Genomic DNA, 19152 nt, shown 5'->3' with positions numbered 1-19152 from the left:
ATTGATATGCACATTAAAACGACTGAAAGCGCGGATCACGTGACCATTCACCAACACTAGGCATGCGCGGGCCGGTGTAAACACAACTTCATTGATAAAATTATCCCACCATGCGCTGGTTCTTCCCGGGTTAACCCAAAACCGACGCTCCATGTACGGTCGATACCGCCGCTGCACACGGGAATTGTCACAGATCGCTCGAATAATAGCTTGCCTCCGGCGCATGTAGGCAGTTATAGCACTGTAAAATGCGGAATTTACTTGCACAACAGCTGCTAGCAAAGATATACGCCTGATACGACTGATGACGCCCAATCATAGAGCCCAGCGTGAGCCTCTACTACGTCATCGTTTCTAAAGTCCTCCGTTTTGACCCGTCCACACTAAAACGCCCTCCGGAGATTCAAAACGAAAAACGGGTCGGCCGCGTTTCTAAACTTCTCCGTTTTGGGTCTCCTTTTTTGCCGTTTTAGTGTGGACGGGAGGTGCAAACGTAGCAAAAGGTCTCCGTTTTTAAACGAAAACGCAGTAGTGTGGACGGGGCCTAAAAATGTATGCACTAAACAGTTAGTGTCATAAGGACAATGTATTTGACTTTGTTAAAAGATCCTCTGTTTAATTGTTGTGGTGGGTAAATAACAGTTCAATAACAATTATATATTTGTCTATTTTACTTCATGCATCTCAGAAAGAACCGATTTAAAGGGTATGTTAATGTGGTATGAGTGTTGAGAGAGTGGACTTGTGGTTTACAGCAATTTAATTTGGTGTTTGCAGTTGTTTGTTACTCTTTTATTTGTGGTTGACTATCGAAAAACTTTGTGTTGATGGTGAATGACTGTAACATCGGCATGCTACCAGCCAGGCAACTTTTCTGTCTCTTGCCATGATCATTATACTACTCCCATAATCATCTACCATGTTTTGACACTCTTCTGTCCTTCAAAATAGTTGTAGTGGTGCTTGGTGATCTGTGTTTGCCATTCGTTTTACAGCTGTTCACAAGAAACATTTTATTGCCTTGTTTTCTAATTTTCCTTTTCTGCTCTACCCATTTCTCTGTCCTTCTTTATTTCCCATTTGCTGCCCACAGGAGAAATGAACCCTTGAGCAGACCTCACTCCTGGCATGCCACCAAGTTCAACGAGAGCCACTCAGAAGCCAAAACCCAGTCCACACCCTCACCAGGCTGGCAAACAAGATATGATGCAAGGTAATTGAAGAGACAGAAAAGAATTTGTTTCTGTCCATATTGCTTCTTTTAGTAAATAATTAGTTAAGCCTCTATTTTCCTTTTTAAATATACATTGAATTGCACAAATTCTTCAAATTGTTTACTGTAGTTGCATTTGCTAGTTTATACAGCCTAAGCACTCTTTACACATGTTTGTTTTTCTTAGCTCATTCTCCTCTGAACTCTCAACCGACTGGGAGCAAACAAATCTACAGAGAGTATCTGATCAGTTCAGCTCTTTGGGGAGTATGGACAGCCTAGAACATAGCTCTCATCCTTATCCACCTGGCGGTCTTTCTCCAAGCAAATCCAACAATAACAGCATTGAACATTTGGGTGGTGGTAAACGAGACTCTGCATACAGCTCCTTTTCTACAAGCTCAGGAACCCCAGATTACACACTGTCTAAAAGTAACGCTGCATCCACTGAAAACATGCTGTACAAAATTAATCAGTGGGACTCAAGTGGCAGACACAGCAATGGCAGGCATAGCCAAAACATAAACGAAGGAGTACGACAAGATGAGAGGCTCGGATACTTGCAGCATCTCTCAAGTACAGGTTGCCATGAGATCCCAAGACCCGAAGAACAGCCAGGCACTCGGCATTCAAGCTCTGGAAGAGTTAGTATTGGACCTGTCTGGCATGTCCCAGATATGAAGAAAAACATGGTATCCTCTACACCACCTCCCACTCCACCGACACGCAGTGATAGTTTTGCAGCCACCAAGGTTCATGAGAAGGGTCTGATCACAGGCACCTCTGAGGGCCTTGGTGTTCATGCCCAGTTAAAGCCTCAGGTGAAAGCATTACAAAAGGCTGGAGAAACCTATGAAAGCGCACAAAGGTCTCACCAAGTCATCGAGACCGTTCTTGAGGGTCAACACAATTTTAACTTGCCATCCAAAAATGATTCTTCAAATCCTTGCATTTCATCCAATGTCTATCATCAGTATCCCAACCGTATGTCGTCAGACAAGACATACTCCCTATCAACCACAGATGTCAGAGATAGACATCCATCTTATGCCCATGTACACCATCCACGTCAGTACAGCGACGAGGGCACTTTCCACGCTCAAACTAGGACAGTGCCAGCACTGAATCCTCCATTCAGTGGCTACTTTAGCAGTATGCAGGAGCTGCCCACAAACAACCACATGCAACTCAACGGCCAGAATCAAGCTAGAAGGCCAGCTGCACCACTTTGCGGTCTTTTTGGAGTTCCCTCCCACCATGTCACTCAGGGTATGACACAGGTTTCTTTAGTGAGAGTTGATGACTCTAAAGCTTCTGTAGTCTCAGAAATGTCACACAGTGGACGGGACCGGATGTCCATAGGTTCTCAAGGAGGAACTAAAGACCGCTATTTCCCTCCTCAGTCACAGCACCATGATATAGATCATAAGGACAATAATGCCTCCTTCAAACAAAGTGACAACCACAATCGCATTTTCTCTGCACCATGTAATCCCTTGAATATGCCTGATTCAACAAAACCTCCTGAGCTGAGGGGGAGCCAAAAGCAACACTATATGTCTAGCTCAGATGAGCATTCTGGTAGTTACCCCCATAGTAAGCAACCTGAGCACAGGAGAAATGCTGGCCATCTCCATCTTAAAGAATACTCACAACAACCTCTTCCTACTAAAAGCGAGTCAAAGATATGTCCCCAGAAAACACCTATGCTGTATTCTCTGGCCCATGAGCGCAATGAAATGGATGACTGTCAAGATGAGATCAGTGAAAGTGCACAACAGGAAGCCCTTGATAGTCAGAGCGGCAAACAGGCAAGGCGGAGTGACCGTTTTGCCACCACCTTGCGCAACGAGATCCAGATGAGAAGGTCCCAGCTTCAAAAGAGTCGAAGCGCAGCCACTTTAGGAAGTCCGGTTGAAGCTGTAGAAGAGGCTGCTGTCTGGAAGACTACTACTCCTTCCTCAGATGGTGGCTTTTCTAGCTCTTATAAAGACCATCTGAAAGAAGCCCAGGCCAGAGTCCTCCAGGCTACATCTTTTAGGCGAAAAGACCTAGAGCCAGTATTGTTTGAGCATCCAGGCACTGAGGGTTCTACTTGGAAGGACACACCTCCACTTCCAAGTGTCTCTGAGATCCCACCTAGCAAACCCACCTCAGGGAGTAATCAGGTGCTTCGCATTGGTAGCCGCAAGCGGTTTTCTGCTGAAAAGAAAGTTCGGTCTTTTTCTGAGCCAGATAAAATTCATGAAGTAGGTGCTGATGAGCACTCCCCTATGCCTGACAATGCTATACCCTTAGAAAATCGGCACAGATTATTTGAAGCAACATTAAAAGCAGCTTTCTCTAAACCTATGCCAAAGCAAAACCTGCAGATATCCGAAGACAACAGACTGTCTAAACCTGGAGGCATGCACTATTCTGCAAAGAGTGACACGGCAGGGCGGAGTAATAGTGAAAGCTCAACCCCCATTGAACACCACCTTATTGAAGGTCAGGATGGCCCTCTCTCAGTGAAACACCAAACCATGCTAGAACAACAGCGACTTGGTACCTTTGCAGAGTATGAAGCCAAATGGAACACCCAGAGGAAGGCGACCGAACCCAGGGTCTCTGGACGATACCACTCTGCTGATAACATCCTTGATACAGGAAATGAGGGACAAAGTAAGCCCACCCGTGTGCATGAAAGATCTAGATCCTCCCCTTCTGCTGACTTCTATGGACAGGTTAGTTATTTCATATTTAATGAAGCCCTCCATTTTTCAGTTTAATTCTGTGGTTATATCCAATTGGTGTAATCTATTTGTTAAAACGTACTGTCAGGGTTTGTTTTTATTTAGAAACTATCATAAAGCAAAAGTTACTTGTGTCTAACATATAGCTCCAATGAATGATAGCAATATAAAGGTTGGAACTTAGTCAAACATTAAACTAAGTACAAAAAGTCACACCCTCAGACCAGTTGCAAGACAGTTGCAAGTAAGATCGCATATGTCAACCGACCAAGCCAATAATTAGGATAGACAAGTCTTAAAAAGTTTACAGTAGAGATATATTAATACCTGAACAAGGAGATTGAGTTTTATGTGTGTTCTATTCCTCCCAGAAACTTGCAGTTCAAGAAAAGTCAGCTGACTATTCCAAACCTGAGAAAATTCTCTCCGAACAGGATAAGAATAGTACAAGGTGGGTGCTGTAATGTTATTTGTCCATTGCTTTGTTAGTAGTTTAAAGGGTAAAAAGATGCTGATTATCAAAGTACTTTTGTTTGGCATAATGTTCATGATTCTCCTGGGCACGTTTGAAACTAAACCAGACAAGTTATCTCTTTGTAATGGAAATTATACAGATTCCAACAGTCTTGGCTGAGATTGTGTCAGTGTGTCAGTGAAACTATTCCAGTGCTAATGGCTCTGATCTTGGCCTTGTTGCGAACAGAAATCCACAGTTGGGCCATCAGTCAACCCTCGCTGGGTCAAAGATAAACAGTAGACTCTTTATGATCCTCACAGTCTTGGGATTTAGCCCAGATGTGACAGCACTGCTATCCTCTCTGACTGGGCTTTGTGTTACAAGGAGATGGTTTTGAGGTGTAGGCATGTGAGTATGACATAGGAAGTGTCCAATCAGTCCATTCATAATAAGGCCAAAGAGTAAAATAGCATCTTAAATGTCATTTTTGCTCTTCCTATTTCTTCAAAGTGTTTTTTTACAGATATTTTGCCCTATTTCAGTCTTTTTTATACTGTGCAAAGATAAGACTATTTAAAAATAAAATTTACTCTGCATGTACATTATAGTAGGTATTGCACTTTACCCTGAAAGGATCATGAATGGTAGCTCTGTACTCTGCTAAGAAGAAACTTGATCCAATTCATAATGCTGAAAGTTCAGAATTTTGAAACCATCTGGATGAAGAATAGAGGGCTTGTATGTATATTTTGCTTTTGAATAATGTATTAAATTGGCACAGAAAGGAAGTAGCATCACCAGCTGCGATAGTATGGATTGCTGCGCATAAAATGACCTCCAGTTACCTTAGCCAGTTTTGAAATCATATATTTTCTTGTCTAGCCTCTGAAACATGTTAAGTTGATCCTGCAATCTCTCACTTACTTTATAGTTTATAAAACACAATATGAAAGCAAATGTGTCCTTTGAAGATCCAGCTTAAGTATAATTGATAGCTGGCTGGGATGTTATCCCGTTTGCATGCAAACTTTTTAGGTGGGGCTCTAGTAGTGTGAGGTCAAATTAGATATTTACTCTCAATGTTTCAGATGTAAATTAGATGCATTCTGAAGTTTTAGTTTGACTCTTTCTACCAAAGCAACAAATATACATTTCTAATGTCACAAACAGCTTCCAGTGAGGTGTGAAAGAGATGATCTACCTATTATTTATTTTTACCTATCTTACAAACTATCCTTCTCCTCTTTATATATATATATATATATATATATTTATTTATATATTTATTTATATATTTATTTATTTATTTATTTTTATTTTTATATATATATATATATATATATATATATATATATATATATATATATATATATATATATATATATATATATATATATATATATATATATATATATATATATATTTCCACATCTCAACCACTGGTTTCTCCAGGTCATTATCTTAGACTTCTGTGTAGACATAAGGAGTGGCAAACTTGAATAAGCTAGTTACCGACAAACATCCATCATCCAAAGCCTTGTAAATTGCCCCCTATGAAAGGTTTTGTCGCGATTCTTGCTTTTAATTAAGGTGCTGTGGAGAGCAAACTATGAATTATACCATAGACCTGCATCTTCACTTCATAGCCCTATGAGTTTTCTTAGAAATCATTGTTTAAATGTCAAACTTCCTGTCTCCCACCCAATGATTTCATTTATGTGCAGACACGCATGACTCAGTTATAAAAAGCTAAAGTTCTAGCTGAAAAGTCCTATCTAGAAGGATTCTTCACTTTAGTAAGTGATATTGACAGACTTCTAATGTTAGAAACCTTTTGCTACTGTTAGTACTACTGTCTATTTATGAGTATATCTAGAGTGGAATAAATTCATTTGGAAACAATTCAATTGAGCTACAAGCATTTTAGCCCCACCCAGATGAGATTACATATGTTCAGGGCTACAGGAAGCACCTGTCGCTGAGATGAGAACTCAGTCATCAGAGGTGAGCGTTGCTTCTCATACAGTCAAGTTTCATATTTAATGCAAGGATTTGTATTTAGCCATTTTATAGCAACTTTAAAGTTGTATATGGCCAGCAGCAGTAGTACTTAGATTATGGACTGTTCTGCTTAAAGATTTTCTGAAGTTTGAGTCCTTCTGGGTCTGTAAGATTAATTTTAAGTGGTGTTGATGTTTTCTCAGTTTTGAGTCCTCAGTTAAATGATTGCTTCATTGCGTTTTCACTCGATAAGTAAATCCAGGTCAAATTTTTTAAGTAAAATGCACAGTAAACAAGGAAAACGTTTCTGGTACTGGTAGAACATGTTTGTCTTACACACTTTATCAAACAAGGGAAGTTAGCAAGAGACTGTATTTGATTAAAGGTGGGGTGCTGTGGACAAAAGCTTACATGGTATTACAGCTGAGACTTTCTGCATGCCAGTTCATGCTGAGATCAAATGCACGTGTTAGACACTGTATAGTATCAGAAAGACTGCATCCCACTTGAATGTTACCAATGCATGCATGCTGTACTAATGACATCTGCAAAGAAAGTATGTATTAGATAAAATGAATGACTCTTAAAGCACATACTCTATATTTCTGCATCTTACATTTTCTTAATCCTTTTTTCTGCACTTTGCTTTACTTTGTTTTTATACTAATGTTCAAAAGGTTGAGGTCAGTAAGATTGTTTACTTTTAAAATTGATACTTTTTGTTCAGTAAGGTTGCATTTAGTTGTTTAATAGTGACTACATTGTTACACAAATATATTTCAAATAAATGCTGTTTTTAATATTTCTATTCATCAAAGAATCCAGAAAAAACATAAGCAGCTGTTAAACAGTTTTCGACATTGATAATAAGAAATGCATAATATGCACCAAATCAGCATTTATAGCTGCTGAAAAATCACCTTTGGCATCAGAGGAATAAATTACATTTTAAATGTATCAAACTAATTAACTAATTTTAATATTTTCAAAAAACAATTTTACTGTTTTTGCTTTATTTTTGATCAAATAAATTAAGCCTAGGGCAGCATAAGAGACCTTCAAAAACGTTAAAAAAAATATTACGTCCCCAAACTTTTGAACAGTAGTGTATGTCTCTAACCACTCTACTACTACTCGATACTTCTTTGCTTTTCCTTACTTTTTCAGTCAAAATGTCTTTCTTTCTTTTTCATTGGAGCACAGCCACTGGTTCTATACACCCATCAGGTAATTCAATATACTATAAAGTATGTGTGAGTAGAAATTGTGGGTGTCTTTCTGTGCAGTTAGATTTTTAAATTGGTATAATTCATTTGCAAACATCAACTGTAGGAGTGGGTGGTATCACTGAAATCGTTATAAATCATATAGTAGAATCTCAATCACTTGACACCTTTCTAATGTTGCATGGGATAAATATATAGCATCAGATCAGACATTCCTAATAGAGAATAGGTGTCTTGCTAACCCTGTAAATAATTTAATATTTTTAAGTTACTTTCCTAGTGTTGTTATATTAGTGAGTTTTCTCTTTCCCAAGCAATTGTATTTAAGATATTCAAACAAGAGCCCTTTTATCTCTCCTTGCCCTCTATAAATCTGAGTAGACAAGGAAGAGAGTAAAAACATAAACGAAAACAATCAGGATTAAGAAGGGAAAAGCGTTCTCTTTGCCAATTGCTGCAGGGGAAAGATCATTCTTTCTCCACAGCATGACAGGCTTGTGGGAACAGAAATATGCTGGGTATGACAGCCAGCCTGGGAGTTACCATGGAGAGATGGTGAAATGTGGGAGAAATGTCTGCCTGCCTATCGATTTACTCTGAACACAGTGAGGCTTTGTGGACCGAAAAGGACAAATACATTTAGAGTCTGGGCCTTTGATAAATCATCTTTAGTTTGTATTGGTGTATTGAGAATTTTACTTCAAAGTATTTCTCTTTTGTTTTCTTAGGTTTAATGAAAAAGGATACAGTGAACTCTTATGCAAAGAGAAACCAGAAGCACCTCCTTCAGCTTTGACTGAAGACCTGGAGAAAAAGACTTTAGATCCTCCATTCAGTCATCACAAACTTGCACTGCATTTCTCTGACCATAGCACTCAGAGTGAACCGTCAGCCCTCTCCAAAAACAAGAGCTCTGTTCTCTTGCCCCATCTGGAGAAGTACAAATGCCCTGAGGGTATACCTCCTCCTCTTAGCAATTTTCAGGAGGTCCAGCCTGGATCACAAGGAGGAGTCTTGGCCTCACTCTCTCCTGTCAACAATCAAAGCTCCGCCTCAGTTTCAGCCCCCGTTCCCTGGAAAGGGTTGGAGCATAGCAAAGGGCCAATTGGGGAGGAGGAGCTACAACAAGAGCTTGTGCCTCCTCCCTTTCCACCTCCTCCCCCTCCCGCTGTCCTGCCCACCCAACAAACCGCTGGCCCTACCCAGCCCACCATGGAGGGGCAGCGTTCGCCCTCGCCCCAGTTTGCTCCCCAGAGGCTGACTGACAAGCCTCCCGTCCCTGTCTCCATACAGGATGAAGCTGCTGGAAGGTAAGACTTTCTATATTTAGAGTTAAATTCTGCCGTTCAGGAAATCTTTCAGGTCTGTGTTGGAATTCGGGGAGATTTCCACTGGCAAACCACAGCTGGGCTCCTCTCAGCTGCAATCTTAAAACCATCACTGGAAACTCTCCCTACAGCCCAGTAATTTAATGACAGTGCTTCTCTGACTGTCTCTTTATTGTATTCATGCACATACAAGGGGCTTATTCATATGTGCCCGTACTGCAGATTGTCCATGTGTACTGCAGTTCTTCAGATCAGTCATAAGAGGAATACCACATAGCCTCAACTGAAGATTGTTGAAAAATATAATTTCAGAGGCTTTATTTTTGCTGTTTTTGGAAACGAATGGGATCTGTAGTAGTCTTACGGTAGACGCCTCTTTAAAAGTCTGGAGAAGGCAAAGGTTTTGAGCGGGGCAAAAGGGTTTCAGTGACGTACAGTATGATATATATATATATATATATATATATATATATATATATATGGATTTGGTCACATGAACTGACAAAGATAGTTTCCTCCTTGTTTTCCTGTCTGCAAAGCCTTCTAGCCTGAAGTAAAAGAATTTCATGTGTTTTCACAAAGATTAGACTCATGAAAATAGATTGTACTGCCCTTGTTGTGCTTATGCTTTTGCCTAGTTACCTTATGTTGCATTTCTTGTGTTCACCAGAATAACACATTTCTATTTTCACCATTGTTGTTTACCAGGATGGATAGAGTTAAAGATGAGATCACATCGGTGAAGAAAGTGCCCATTAAGATTGTCCACTCAGAAAGTAACACCGAAAAAGAAAGTCGACAATATCTCGACCTGCCCAGCGAGACCCCCGTCAGCTCGCAAGAACCTGGAGTAACTCCTCTTCAGAGCTTGGGGAACCCGGATCAGTCATACTCTCTGTTCTGTACCTACACCAGGCAAAAGGACCAGGGGCCAGAAACAAGAGACGCAGATATGGGCCTTCTGAAAGACCAGGGGCCACAAACCAATGTGAACCCGCTATTCTATGAGCAGACAAGCCCTTCATTAGATCAAAGCAACAACGGATTGTCTTCACATCCCTTGCAGTCAGAGGACGATGAAAAAAGAAAGGAGCTGGCTAGAGACATAATGGTCAAGGACAAGTCCCTAGTGGACATTTTAGACCAGAGTAAGATGAAGACCACTATGGATCTGATGGAGGGTATTTTCCCTCAGGGAGAGTTGCTACTGGAGGAGGCCCAACAGCGCAGGAAAGCTGCACCTAAACAACTCTCCCCTCGTAACTCTGTGGAGAAGTTAGTATTTCTTACTTGTGAACCTACTATTTTCCAATTTCTTACCTCATTAAGGCCCCAACTCATTTTGCCAAGTTTGTATTTCATTATTTATTCCAGGAATTTACCCTTAATACCCTTAAGAAGGAAGACGGATTGAACGTGTTTCTGATGTTCTGTTTATGATTTTTTTAAATCAGGAAGTCAGGGTTGTTTTGAGCCCTACCCATGTGGTTCTCATAAAAAAAAGATTTCTAAGAATGGAATTTCATGAAAATTGTAGCTGGCCCAGTTCTCTTTGCTCATTCAAGTTATGATTCATAAGCATGGTTTATGTTTCTTGTTAGAAATCTAGGACTCATCTTGCTCAAACGGATAGCTCAGCATCTTCCGCCCCAAACTCATGCCACGCAATTGTTTTATCCTGTCACAAGTAATTCTGTAGTGTTTGAATCAGTTGGCTTGTGTTTCTCTCTGGGTTCTCAGGAAAGAAGAAGACAGCCTGGTAGTGGCTACTGCTTTAGTGACTAATTCAACCTACTACAGTACATCTGCACCCAAAGCAGAGCTGCTGATTAAGATGAAGGACATGCAGGAACAGAGTGAGGAACACGATTCAGAAGAGGAGTTGGAGGAAGACAATGAAAGTGATCTTGCCAACAAGAAGGTACAAACAAATTGTATTGTACAAAAATATGTTTTCTTACCATTAATGTTAATTTTGTTAGCTTTTTTAAAATTTAGTCTTAAGCCCTGTGCACACCGGGGCGATTATCGCGCGCTTATCGCCAGTGTTTCTTGACGTGTCTTTGTGTTCATACCCAATCGATTTTCACTGGCGATGCGCCGAGTGAACATGCAAATTCACTCCCTGAAAGTAGATGCCGCTTATTGAAAACCAGAAAACCCCGGTACACAAGGTGGCGCTGCGCAACTTTACGCTTCTGACATTTGCTTGTCACACAGAAAAAGAGAGCCAGTATTTATGTGCTTGCCAAAACAATTCACACACTTTTTGCTAAAAGATTTTTGTAGTCGCTGTGGCATTTGTCATAAAGTTTGTGTTCAGACACCAGAGACCAGCAGCTCTACATTCATCTTGCCTCGTTGCATCTGCTTCTTCATCTAATTACTTCCTCTTTGTCTTCTGTCAATGTGTGTTCGGCAAGACCATTTTGTGCTTGAGCGCCATCTAGTGCAACTTCAGCGGCTCCAGGCACGTGAACAAAAGCACCAATCTCATTGGTCAGCCAGTTTTTTAAAGCGGCACGTCAAAACAAAAAACTAACCAGAGGTGCTTTTTAAAAAAAATTACGCTTTTACATCTGCCGTTTTGCACGTCGGTTTGTATACTCTCATTGGCGACCTTTGTTTAGTCACAAGGCGTTAAACGTCAGCGAAAAGTGCACGCCATAATCGTCCCGGTGTGCACGGGCCTTTAGTCCTCTGTTAAACGTACTTTTTTAGTTTTTATACAGTGGCCAAGAGAGCTCAATGCACTGCAACGGAAGAAAACACATGCATATTGAAAAAACACCAACAAATTAAAATCTTCATCAGTTTGATAACACACGAGCTGCAAATACTCACAACGCAACCAAATACAGTAACGCGCTACTTACCAATTTATTTGATCAAATGACGTTCCTCTCTTTGCAGCATGAGCTGATTGACAGCCTCAGCAAGAAGTTGCAGGTGCTGAGGGAAGCTCAGGAGAGTCTACAGGAGGACGTGCAGGACAACAACGCTCTTGGGGAAGATGTGGAGGCCATCGTACAAGGTGTCTGCAAGCCCAATGAACTCGACAAGTTCCGCATGTTCGTCGGTGATCTCGATAAAGTGGTCAACCTTCTGCTGTCTCTGTCTGGACGATTGGCCAGAGTAGAGAATGCCCTGAACAGCCTGGAGGAAGATGCTTCACAGGACGAGAGGGTGAGAATGAAACTGAGGGATTTGGGAAAGCAGGATTAATGTTGTGGAGGAATGACTTCCAGATTTGTACATTTCAAAAAGCACAAGAAAATAGTTTGTTTAAGAGAACAGAATTAAGGATGTAAAACTATGCTAACATAAAAGTACCACGTTAGGCTGATACAGGCGACACAGCTTTGTGTCCAGCTCACTTCCAGATCCTGTTTTTTCCCCCCTAACCTTTTCTGTTTCCTATCTTTATCCTTATATTGATACTTTGGAAAATGGTTATAACTGAGTGCCATGGTATACATTACAGTTCTATTCTAGTACTATACCATTTATACAGGTTTAATTGGACTAATCCAGATAATTACATTTCACTTACTTTCATATAGCTTTGTTTTATTCGCCTTTAGAGAAACAAATGATTACAGTTATTATCTTCAGCCTGGTTGATTGGGACACTTTTTGCCAGTGTAGTATATTTTACAATTTAAAAAAACTGTTTTCTATTTTAAAATGTAATCTATTCCTGTGAAAGTAAAGCTGAATGAATATTCATCAGCCATTACTCCAGTCTTCAGTGTCACATGATCCTTCAGAGATCATTCTAATTCTATTATGCGGATTTGGTGCTCAATTGTTGTTAATGGTATATGTGTGTTTGTGTGTGTGTGTGTGTCTACTTAACTATATTTTGGGGACAAATATGTACCCAGAAGCGACCAAAATCTCCAAAAACCTCCCGTTAGGGATGTCCTCATTTGTAAAACTGGTATAAAAATAAAGCAATTAAAGTTTTTTTTAAAAATGCAGAAAGTTTTCTGTGATGGGTAGGTTTAGGGGTAGTGTTAGTGTAGTAGGGGCATAGAATATACAGTCTGTACAGTATAAAAACCATTACGTCTATGGAATGCCCCCATTTAGATTAGCTAAGTAAACGTGTATAACGTGAAAATGTTAAAATGTGAAATGTTCATCTTTCTTCTACAGCGTACTCTGACAGAGAAACGCAAACTGCTGATCCGTCAACATGAGGATGCCAAGGAGCTGAAGGAGAACCTTGACAGGAGAGAGCGTGTGGTCTATGACATCTTGGCCAGCTACCTGCCGGAGGAGAGTATGGCTGATTATGAGCACTTTGTGAAAATGAAATCTGCCCTTATTATTGAGCAACGCAAGCTCGAGGACAAGATTAAACTGGGGGAGGAGCAGCTCAAGGGTCTGATGGACAGTCTCCCAATGGACCACAGGACAACCAACTGAGGACTTGGAGTGATTCATGCAGTAATCCAGAGCAACTCGCTTGACGTCACCCTAAATAACAGGGTGCTAGTACTTAATGTCCATTTACTGCCAATAGAATTGCGTTCTGGTCATATATTGAGTGCTCTTTGTCTGACCCAGCAGAGAGCATTTTGGCAAGACTCATGAAGACCCTGGAAGTGCTGGGCACTTTCAGATCATGATTTGACCCAACCTGATTTTACAGAGCACACTGTGGTTGTTACCATTTTTAGTGTCAGCTGATCTTATGCTTTCATGATCTTTCAATGTTATACGACCCATAGAATAATATGGTGAAATAATAATATTTTTTAAAGACACTTTAATTTTCCCCCCACAACTGTTTAAATAGACCTTGCCCCTTTTTGCTCCTATGTGTTCTCAACACTTGACACTCAGTGAAAACATGCCATGGTCACTCAGTGTGCTGTATCTTTTTAACCACTAGAGGGCGATGAAAGACACCTTAAAGTGAATGTGCCTGAAGCCCAATACAAACACTTGTGATTCAGACATGCACTCAAATCCTGGCATAAATTCTTCACCCACGCGTTGCACATGTAAGCTGGTTTGCTATTTTCATCAGGAGGCTGTAATTAACTCCCAAAACTGACTTTTTGCGGGTGCATTATTTCAAATGACGTGTCACTATCCTGATTATGTTAAAAAATAATTCAGTGATATTTGTAGTAATTTATTTTAGCCTTTTGAATCTTTGTATATAACTAGAATAGGCTAGTATTGTACTCTTTCACTTTATTTTAGCCAAGCAAACTACCACTTTAGTCTGCATGCTTTTTTAGCTGTATATCACCATAAAATGCATTGTAACACCAGAATTAGGATTGACTGTAAGTATTCTGTTGTTTAAAGAATCTAAGAGACTTGCCTAAACCATATAATATCATTTCACAAAGGATTCAGTGCTTGTCTATAAAATACCAGCTGCCTTTTGCTCCAAGTCATGTGTCTGAGTCATTTATAACTTCATCTGTAAGATTTTTGTGTTTGATATTTTATGAGGTCAGAATGGCTTTGAAAGGAGCAAAATGAAAAAAAGCATCATGTTCTAGTCTGTGTACATTTACACAGAAATTTAGTAGTTACAATTCCGCTTTTCATTGTGGCCTTATTTCCACAGATAGCTAATGAAAAGCAGTGTCATGAGTGTATTGCATTTAACATTGCTCCTCTTAATTATTACATGCACAAATCATTTTTCATAAAAGACACGTATTACAAGATCATTGAGTTGAACGTATTGCCAAAATATAATTGGTTCACATTCCACAAATATGTGATTTGGTTGTGATCAATCAGTTTTCACCTGCTGGTAGATGTTGAAACCACAGCATTCTGTAGCGAAAAGCATCAAAAGCAGCATTTTTTTTTTTTTTTTTTTTTGCAAGCTGCATATAAATCACAAATATTTCGTTTACATATAACAGCATGCTTTAACAGTGAAATTGAGGCATTCATTGAACGTTGTCTGTCATGCCTGGATGGCCACTATTGCTTTATACTGACAATATTGGCATGAATGCAGTATGATACAATGTTCTTAGTTTTCCGATACACTGTAGAAATATCATCCGTATATGTCACCCAAGATTTATTTCTTTTTTCTTATTTATTTTTTTTTACAAACAAAAGTGTCTGATAAATGGGAAGGTTTAGAGATAAAGTAGAAGTCGACTGGTAATATGTCATCATGTTGGCCACTATGAATCCGCATCTCATGTAAATGTGTACCGTTTTAAACGTATTTGCCAAAAGTATCCTATTATTCTTTTAGATACTAAACATTAATTTCTTTTTCCATAATGAGATCAAAGGAATGACATTTTAGTTAAATTTTAGAGGTAGGCCTATGTTCCTACAACATTTTATGTGTATCAGTAATTATGCAGTTTAATATTACGTAATTCAATGTTTTTTTGTTTCCTGAAGCAGTCATTCTTTTTTTTTATCTGAATAGCTCTGATCATCTTCGTTTTCAGTAATATTTAACTTCAGATATAGTCTCAGTGTCTTGGCCAGTCAGGAAAGAGACTTTGACGTCTGTAAAAAGCGATAGTGGGTAGAACAAAATAATGGTATACTCACAGCTGTGTAAATAATACTGTGGCATATGTGTATATTTCTGCTGAAATATTTATTCAAGTTTATTTCTACTCGAAATCATAAACCTATTTTAAAATCTAAAAACAGTAATGAAAAAAGAAACAATCGACGTTTTGATTGTTTACTCTGGAATACGCATGCGCATTAGCTGGAGCAGAAAAAAAACAGGTCTTCAGCATGATTTGAGCTAAAGAATAGAATATCTTTTTTAAAATTCGATTTTTTATTTCGATAATTTAAAATATATTGAAACATAATCCTGACAAAACTCTATGGAAGAATTTGAGCTTGTTCAAGTATAAGCGAGGTATATTGCATACCAAGATGTTTTATGAATAAAAGAGAATGTGACAGTCGCTTGTGTTTACAGATAAAAATATGCAAATAACACGTTACATTATCATGTGCATGCACACACTGGCACCAGCAGAGACGTTATCAACAATTACTCCTTAAAACAATTAGCCTAGGTCAAGTTGAACTGACCATTCTGTATAGGCCCTAAGGAACAAGTTGTTATCAGTAATGTGATCAGCCGCAGCGATCCAGTTCACGCAGTAACTTTATTGTTTTGCACTGATCCTCCCCTCCCACTAATCCATTTATTGGATATGCTATTAATCATTAACCACAGTTGTGTTTGACTTGTAGGCTACGCGTCAGTTTGGAAAGTTGTCTTTTCCGCTAGTTTCGTATGAGACATCCTGTATTTTGGATGGACTGATTGACAGCTTCGAAGGAGCTCAAAACGTTTCACAGGTAAGGATGAGTTTGTTGTGCTCTGTGCGATAGTGAGTAGGCTACATGTTGTCATTACGAATGATGTATGAACATGCTCAGTCAATTTTACACAACCTTGACTGAAAAGTTACAATTGTCTTTGTTACATTTTACATGTACTTAACTTACCATAGTAATAACAGTAGCTAAATTATGCATAGAAATTCAGCTAACCATAAACTAAACCCTAACCCTAAATTAATGTTGTTCATTGATACTCAGTACTAAAATGAATAACAACATTGTAACTAAGACCTTCATTTTAAGAGTATAAACAAAAATACACATAAATAGAAATAGGCCTGTATAGGTTCAATAGACTTAGCAACATAATATTATTAACATGGATAACATGGAGTTATTGGGGGGTTGTTGGCAAAGTGTTAAGGAAATCACTTCACCAAAGCTCTAATAATTGTCCCCATCTCTGATTCCTGTGCGTGAAGAAACAGATTATTGTAAATGACCTTTCAGCTTATCCCGGAACATTCCGCAACCCCAGGTGTGCAGGGAGCCAGGCAGGAAATATTAGTCTCTCTCTCTCTCTCTCTCTCTCTCTCTCTCTCTCTCTCTCTCTCTCTCTCTCTCTCTCTCTCTCTCTCTCTCTCTCTCTCTCTCTCTCTCTCTCTCTCTCTCTCTCTCTCTCTCTCTCTCTCTCTCTCTCTCTCTCTCTCTCTCTCTCTCTCTCTCTCTTCCTCCTTTTCCTCTGCTTGGTCTCAAATGCGTAATCTTTTGCTTGACCCTCAATGCAGTGTCCTTTTCCTCCCTCTGGAAACATCACTCTTCACCACAATTTTTTTAAACACTAAATGTGAAAAACATTTTCCTCAGTCTAAAATGGTTGTTTGTTTCCAAAGGAAGCACTTTGTATATTCCAAACACTTTAATCTAAAGCCTGCGTCATGTCCCAACCTCTTTGCCCCTGCAATCTCCATGTGTTTTCCTGTCTTCTCTCTACTGCCATATCATTAAAAGAACAAAAGCCAAAAGAATTAAAAGGTCCCAATGGAGTGTTTGGGGTCCACGGAAAATTTCAGCAAACAATAAGACATTTATTTTAAAAATGATTACCATTTATGTCGGCGTTCTAATGTCTTATGATATTATTATTATTATTACATTACTTTTCTTGAAACACATTAAATATTTTCCAGATAATATTTGATCTTTTAGCCTTTTAGTTGTACTTTCTAAATAATATCATGCTTACTCACACGTGCAGTATCAATACATAAAAGAATGCACTACTGTTCAGAAGTTTGGGGTTGGTAATTTAATGTTTTGAAAGATGTCTCTTATACTCACTCAATTACTCCAGTCTTCAGTGTCTCATGATCCTTCAGAAATTATTCTAATATGTTGATTTGGTGCTTAAGAAACATTTCTTATCATCAACTGGCTGAAAACGGTTTTTGCTTAATGTTTTTGTGGACACCATGATAATTCTTTTTCTGATAGAATTTTTTTTGTAACAGTATAAATGTCTTTACTGTTACTTTTGACCATGCAGTCTAATCATTAATGTAAAAAAAAAAAAAAAAATTAACAAAAACTGACCCCAAAATTTGGAATGGTAGTGTAGGCTATAGCTGATTTCATATTTTAGGAAGGGGTCCTTCAAAAATGGAATCCTCATATTTTGGGTCCCTGGCATCATTGGACAAATAAGAATGTCTTTCAGTTCTCCCCATCACTTCTTTCTTTCTTTTATCTGACAGAAGTTGTGTGATTGCAATATAGCCATGGCCCTGAAGAACACTTGGCAAACCTGAGGAGGAAATATACATAACCACCTGGTGTCGGGTCTCAGCAGTTTTAGCAATGGCTTACCTAGCCCAGTCAGTCCATCGGCAGTTTGTGGGTCTGGTGTTTGGGTTTGTAGGATGGATAATGATGGCCTCTATTTCTGGGGTGAACGACTGGAGGATATGGTACGTGGACAATCGGACGGTCATCACTGGAGGACTGGCCTGGGTGGGCGTGTGGAGGGCCTGTTTCAACAGCCACATTTTGGACTCGGCTGAGATCTGCAACAGCATCGGCCTTACAGACTCCTTCACTCCTCCAGAGATTGCAGCCGCTCAGGTACTTTGCATGACCGCTATTGGTGTGGGGGTAGTCGCAAACCTGGTGGCAGGATATGCGGTGAGAAACGCAACTCTTGGGGTTGATGGCGGGCGTGTCAGGTTGGCCTTTTTGATGGCGGGTTCCTTGTACTGGATAACTGCAGTGTGTACTCTGGTCCCTGTCATTTGGAATATGAGTTCTGTGCTGGCGAATCTCACTATAGACTTCCCAGCTGACTTCTACATGCCTTCTGCTCCAGTAAAACAGGAAGTGGGTCCAGGGATTGGGTTTGGGATCGGCTCAGCTTGCCTACTCATTGTAAGTGGACTACTACTATTGTGCTACAGGTATCCCAAAACCAAGATGCCTACGAGTGGAGAAACTGGACATTTTGACAAAAGTCTAAGGGATGAAGGCTTTCTTGGTGTAATTAAAGAGAGTGTGGATGAAGGGAATATCAACCCAGCATATGAATCGGATAATCATTAATAATAAAATGCATTCTTCTATGGAAGGACATTGAAGGCTCTACATACAATTTCTCAAGAATTTTGACTATTCGAGGTAAATTTGTATATCTGAGTATATCAAATATCATAATTACTAAAGTGAACAGAAATAAAGGCAACACAAATTGTTAATTTGAGAGATCCTATAACACTGGAATTTTAAAGTTTTTCGTATAATCTTGTTACATAATATGCAGGACACACAATGCTATATCTGAGATCTGTCTGTGCAACAAAATTATCACCTAAATGTCTGT

At 39.4% G+C, this 19152-nt stretch overlaps 2 protein-coding genes across 2 annotated transcripts in view; both read left to right on the top strand.

Annotated features, from left to right (window-relative positions):
* Window positions 1–14374, top strand: part of shroom2a (shroom family member 2a) — a 55516-nt gene extending 41142 nt beyond the window's left edge. The window contains exons 3-10 of the mRNA XM_081379833.1: window positions 1094–1213; window positions 1401–3939; window positions 4320–4399; window positions 8361–8942; window positions 9669–10235; window positions 10701–10881; window positions 11874–12146; window positions 13122–14374. Coding sequence (XP_081235959.1) covers window positions 1094–1213; window positions 1401–3939; window positions 4320–4399; window positions 8361–8942; window positions 9669–10235; window positions 10701–10881; window positions 11874–12146; window positions 13122–13394 — 4615 coding nt within the window. The 3' untranslated portion in view covers window positions 13395–14374. The remainder of the gene's footprint in view (window positions 1–1093; window positions 1214–1400; window positions 3940–4319; window positions 4400–8360; window positions 8943–9668; window positions 10236–10700; window positions 10882–11873; window positions 12147–13121) is intronic.
* Window positions 14375–18137: 3763 nt separating this feature from the next.
* On the top strand, window positions 18138–18875 carry cldn34a (claudin 34a; the record flags this gene model as incomplete). The annotated part of the gene is made up of 1 exon (XM_081380499.1): window positions 18138–18875. The coding sequence occupies exon 1, from the start codon at window positions 18141–18143 to the stop codon at window positions 18873–18875; it is 735 nt and encodes a 244-aa protein (XP_081236625.1). The 5' UTR covers window positions 18138–18140.
* Window positions 18876–19152: the final 277 nt, after the last annotated feature.

This window comes from Scardinius erythrophthalmus (assembly GCF_964197995.2).
Source record: "Scardinius erythrophthalmus genome assembly, chromosome: 12".
NCBI classification, from domain to species: Eukaryota; Metazoa; Chordata; class Actinopteri; order Cypriniformes; family Leuciscidae; genus Scardinius; species Scardinius erythrophthalmus.
The sequence above is the reverse complement of the archived record's forward strand: the minus strand, read 5'-3'. Positions and strand labels throughout refer to the sequence as shown.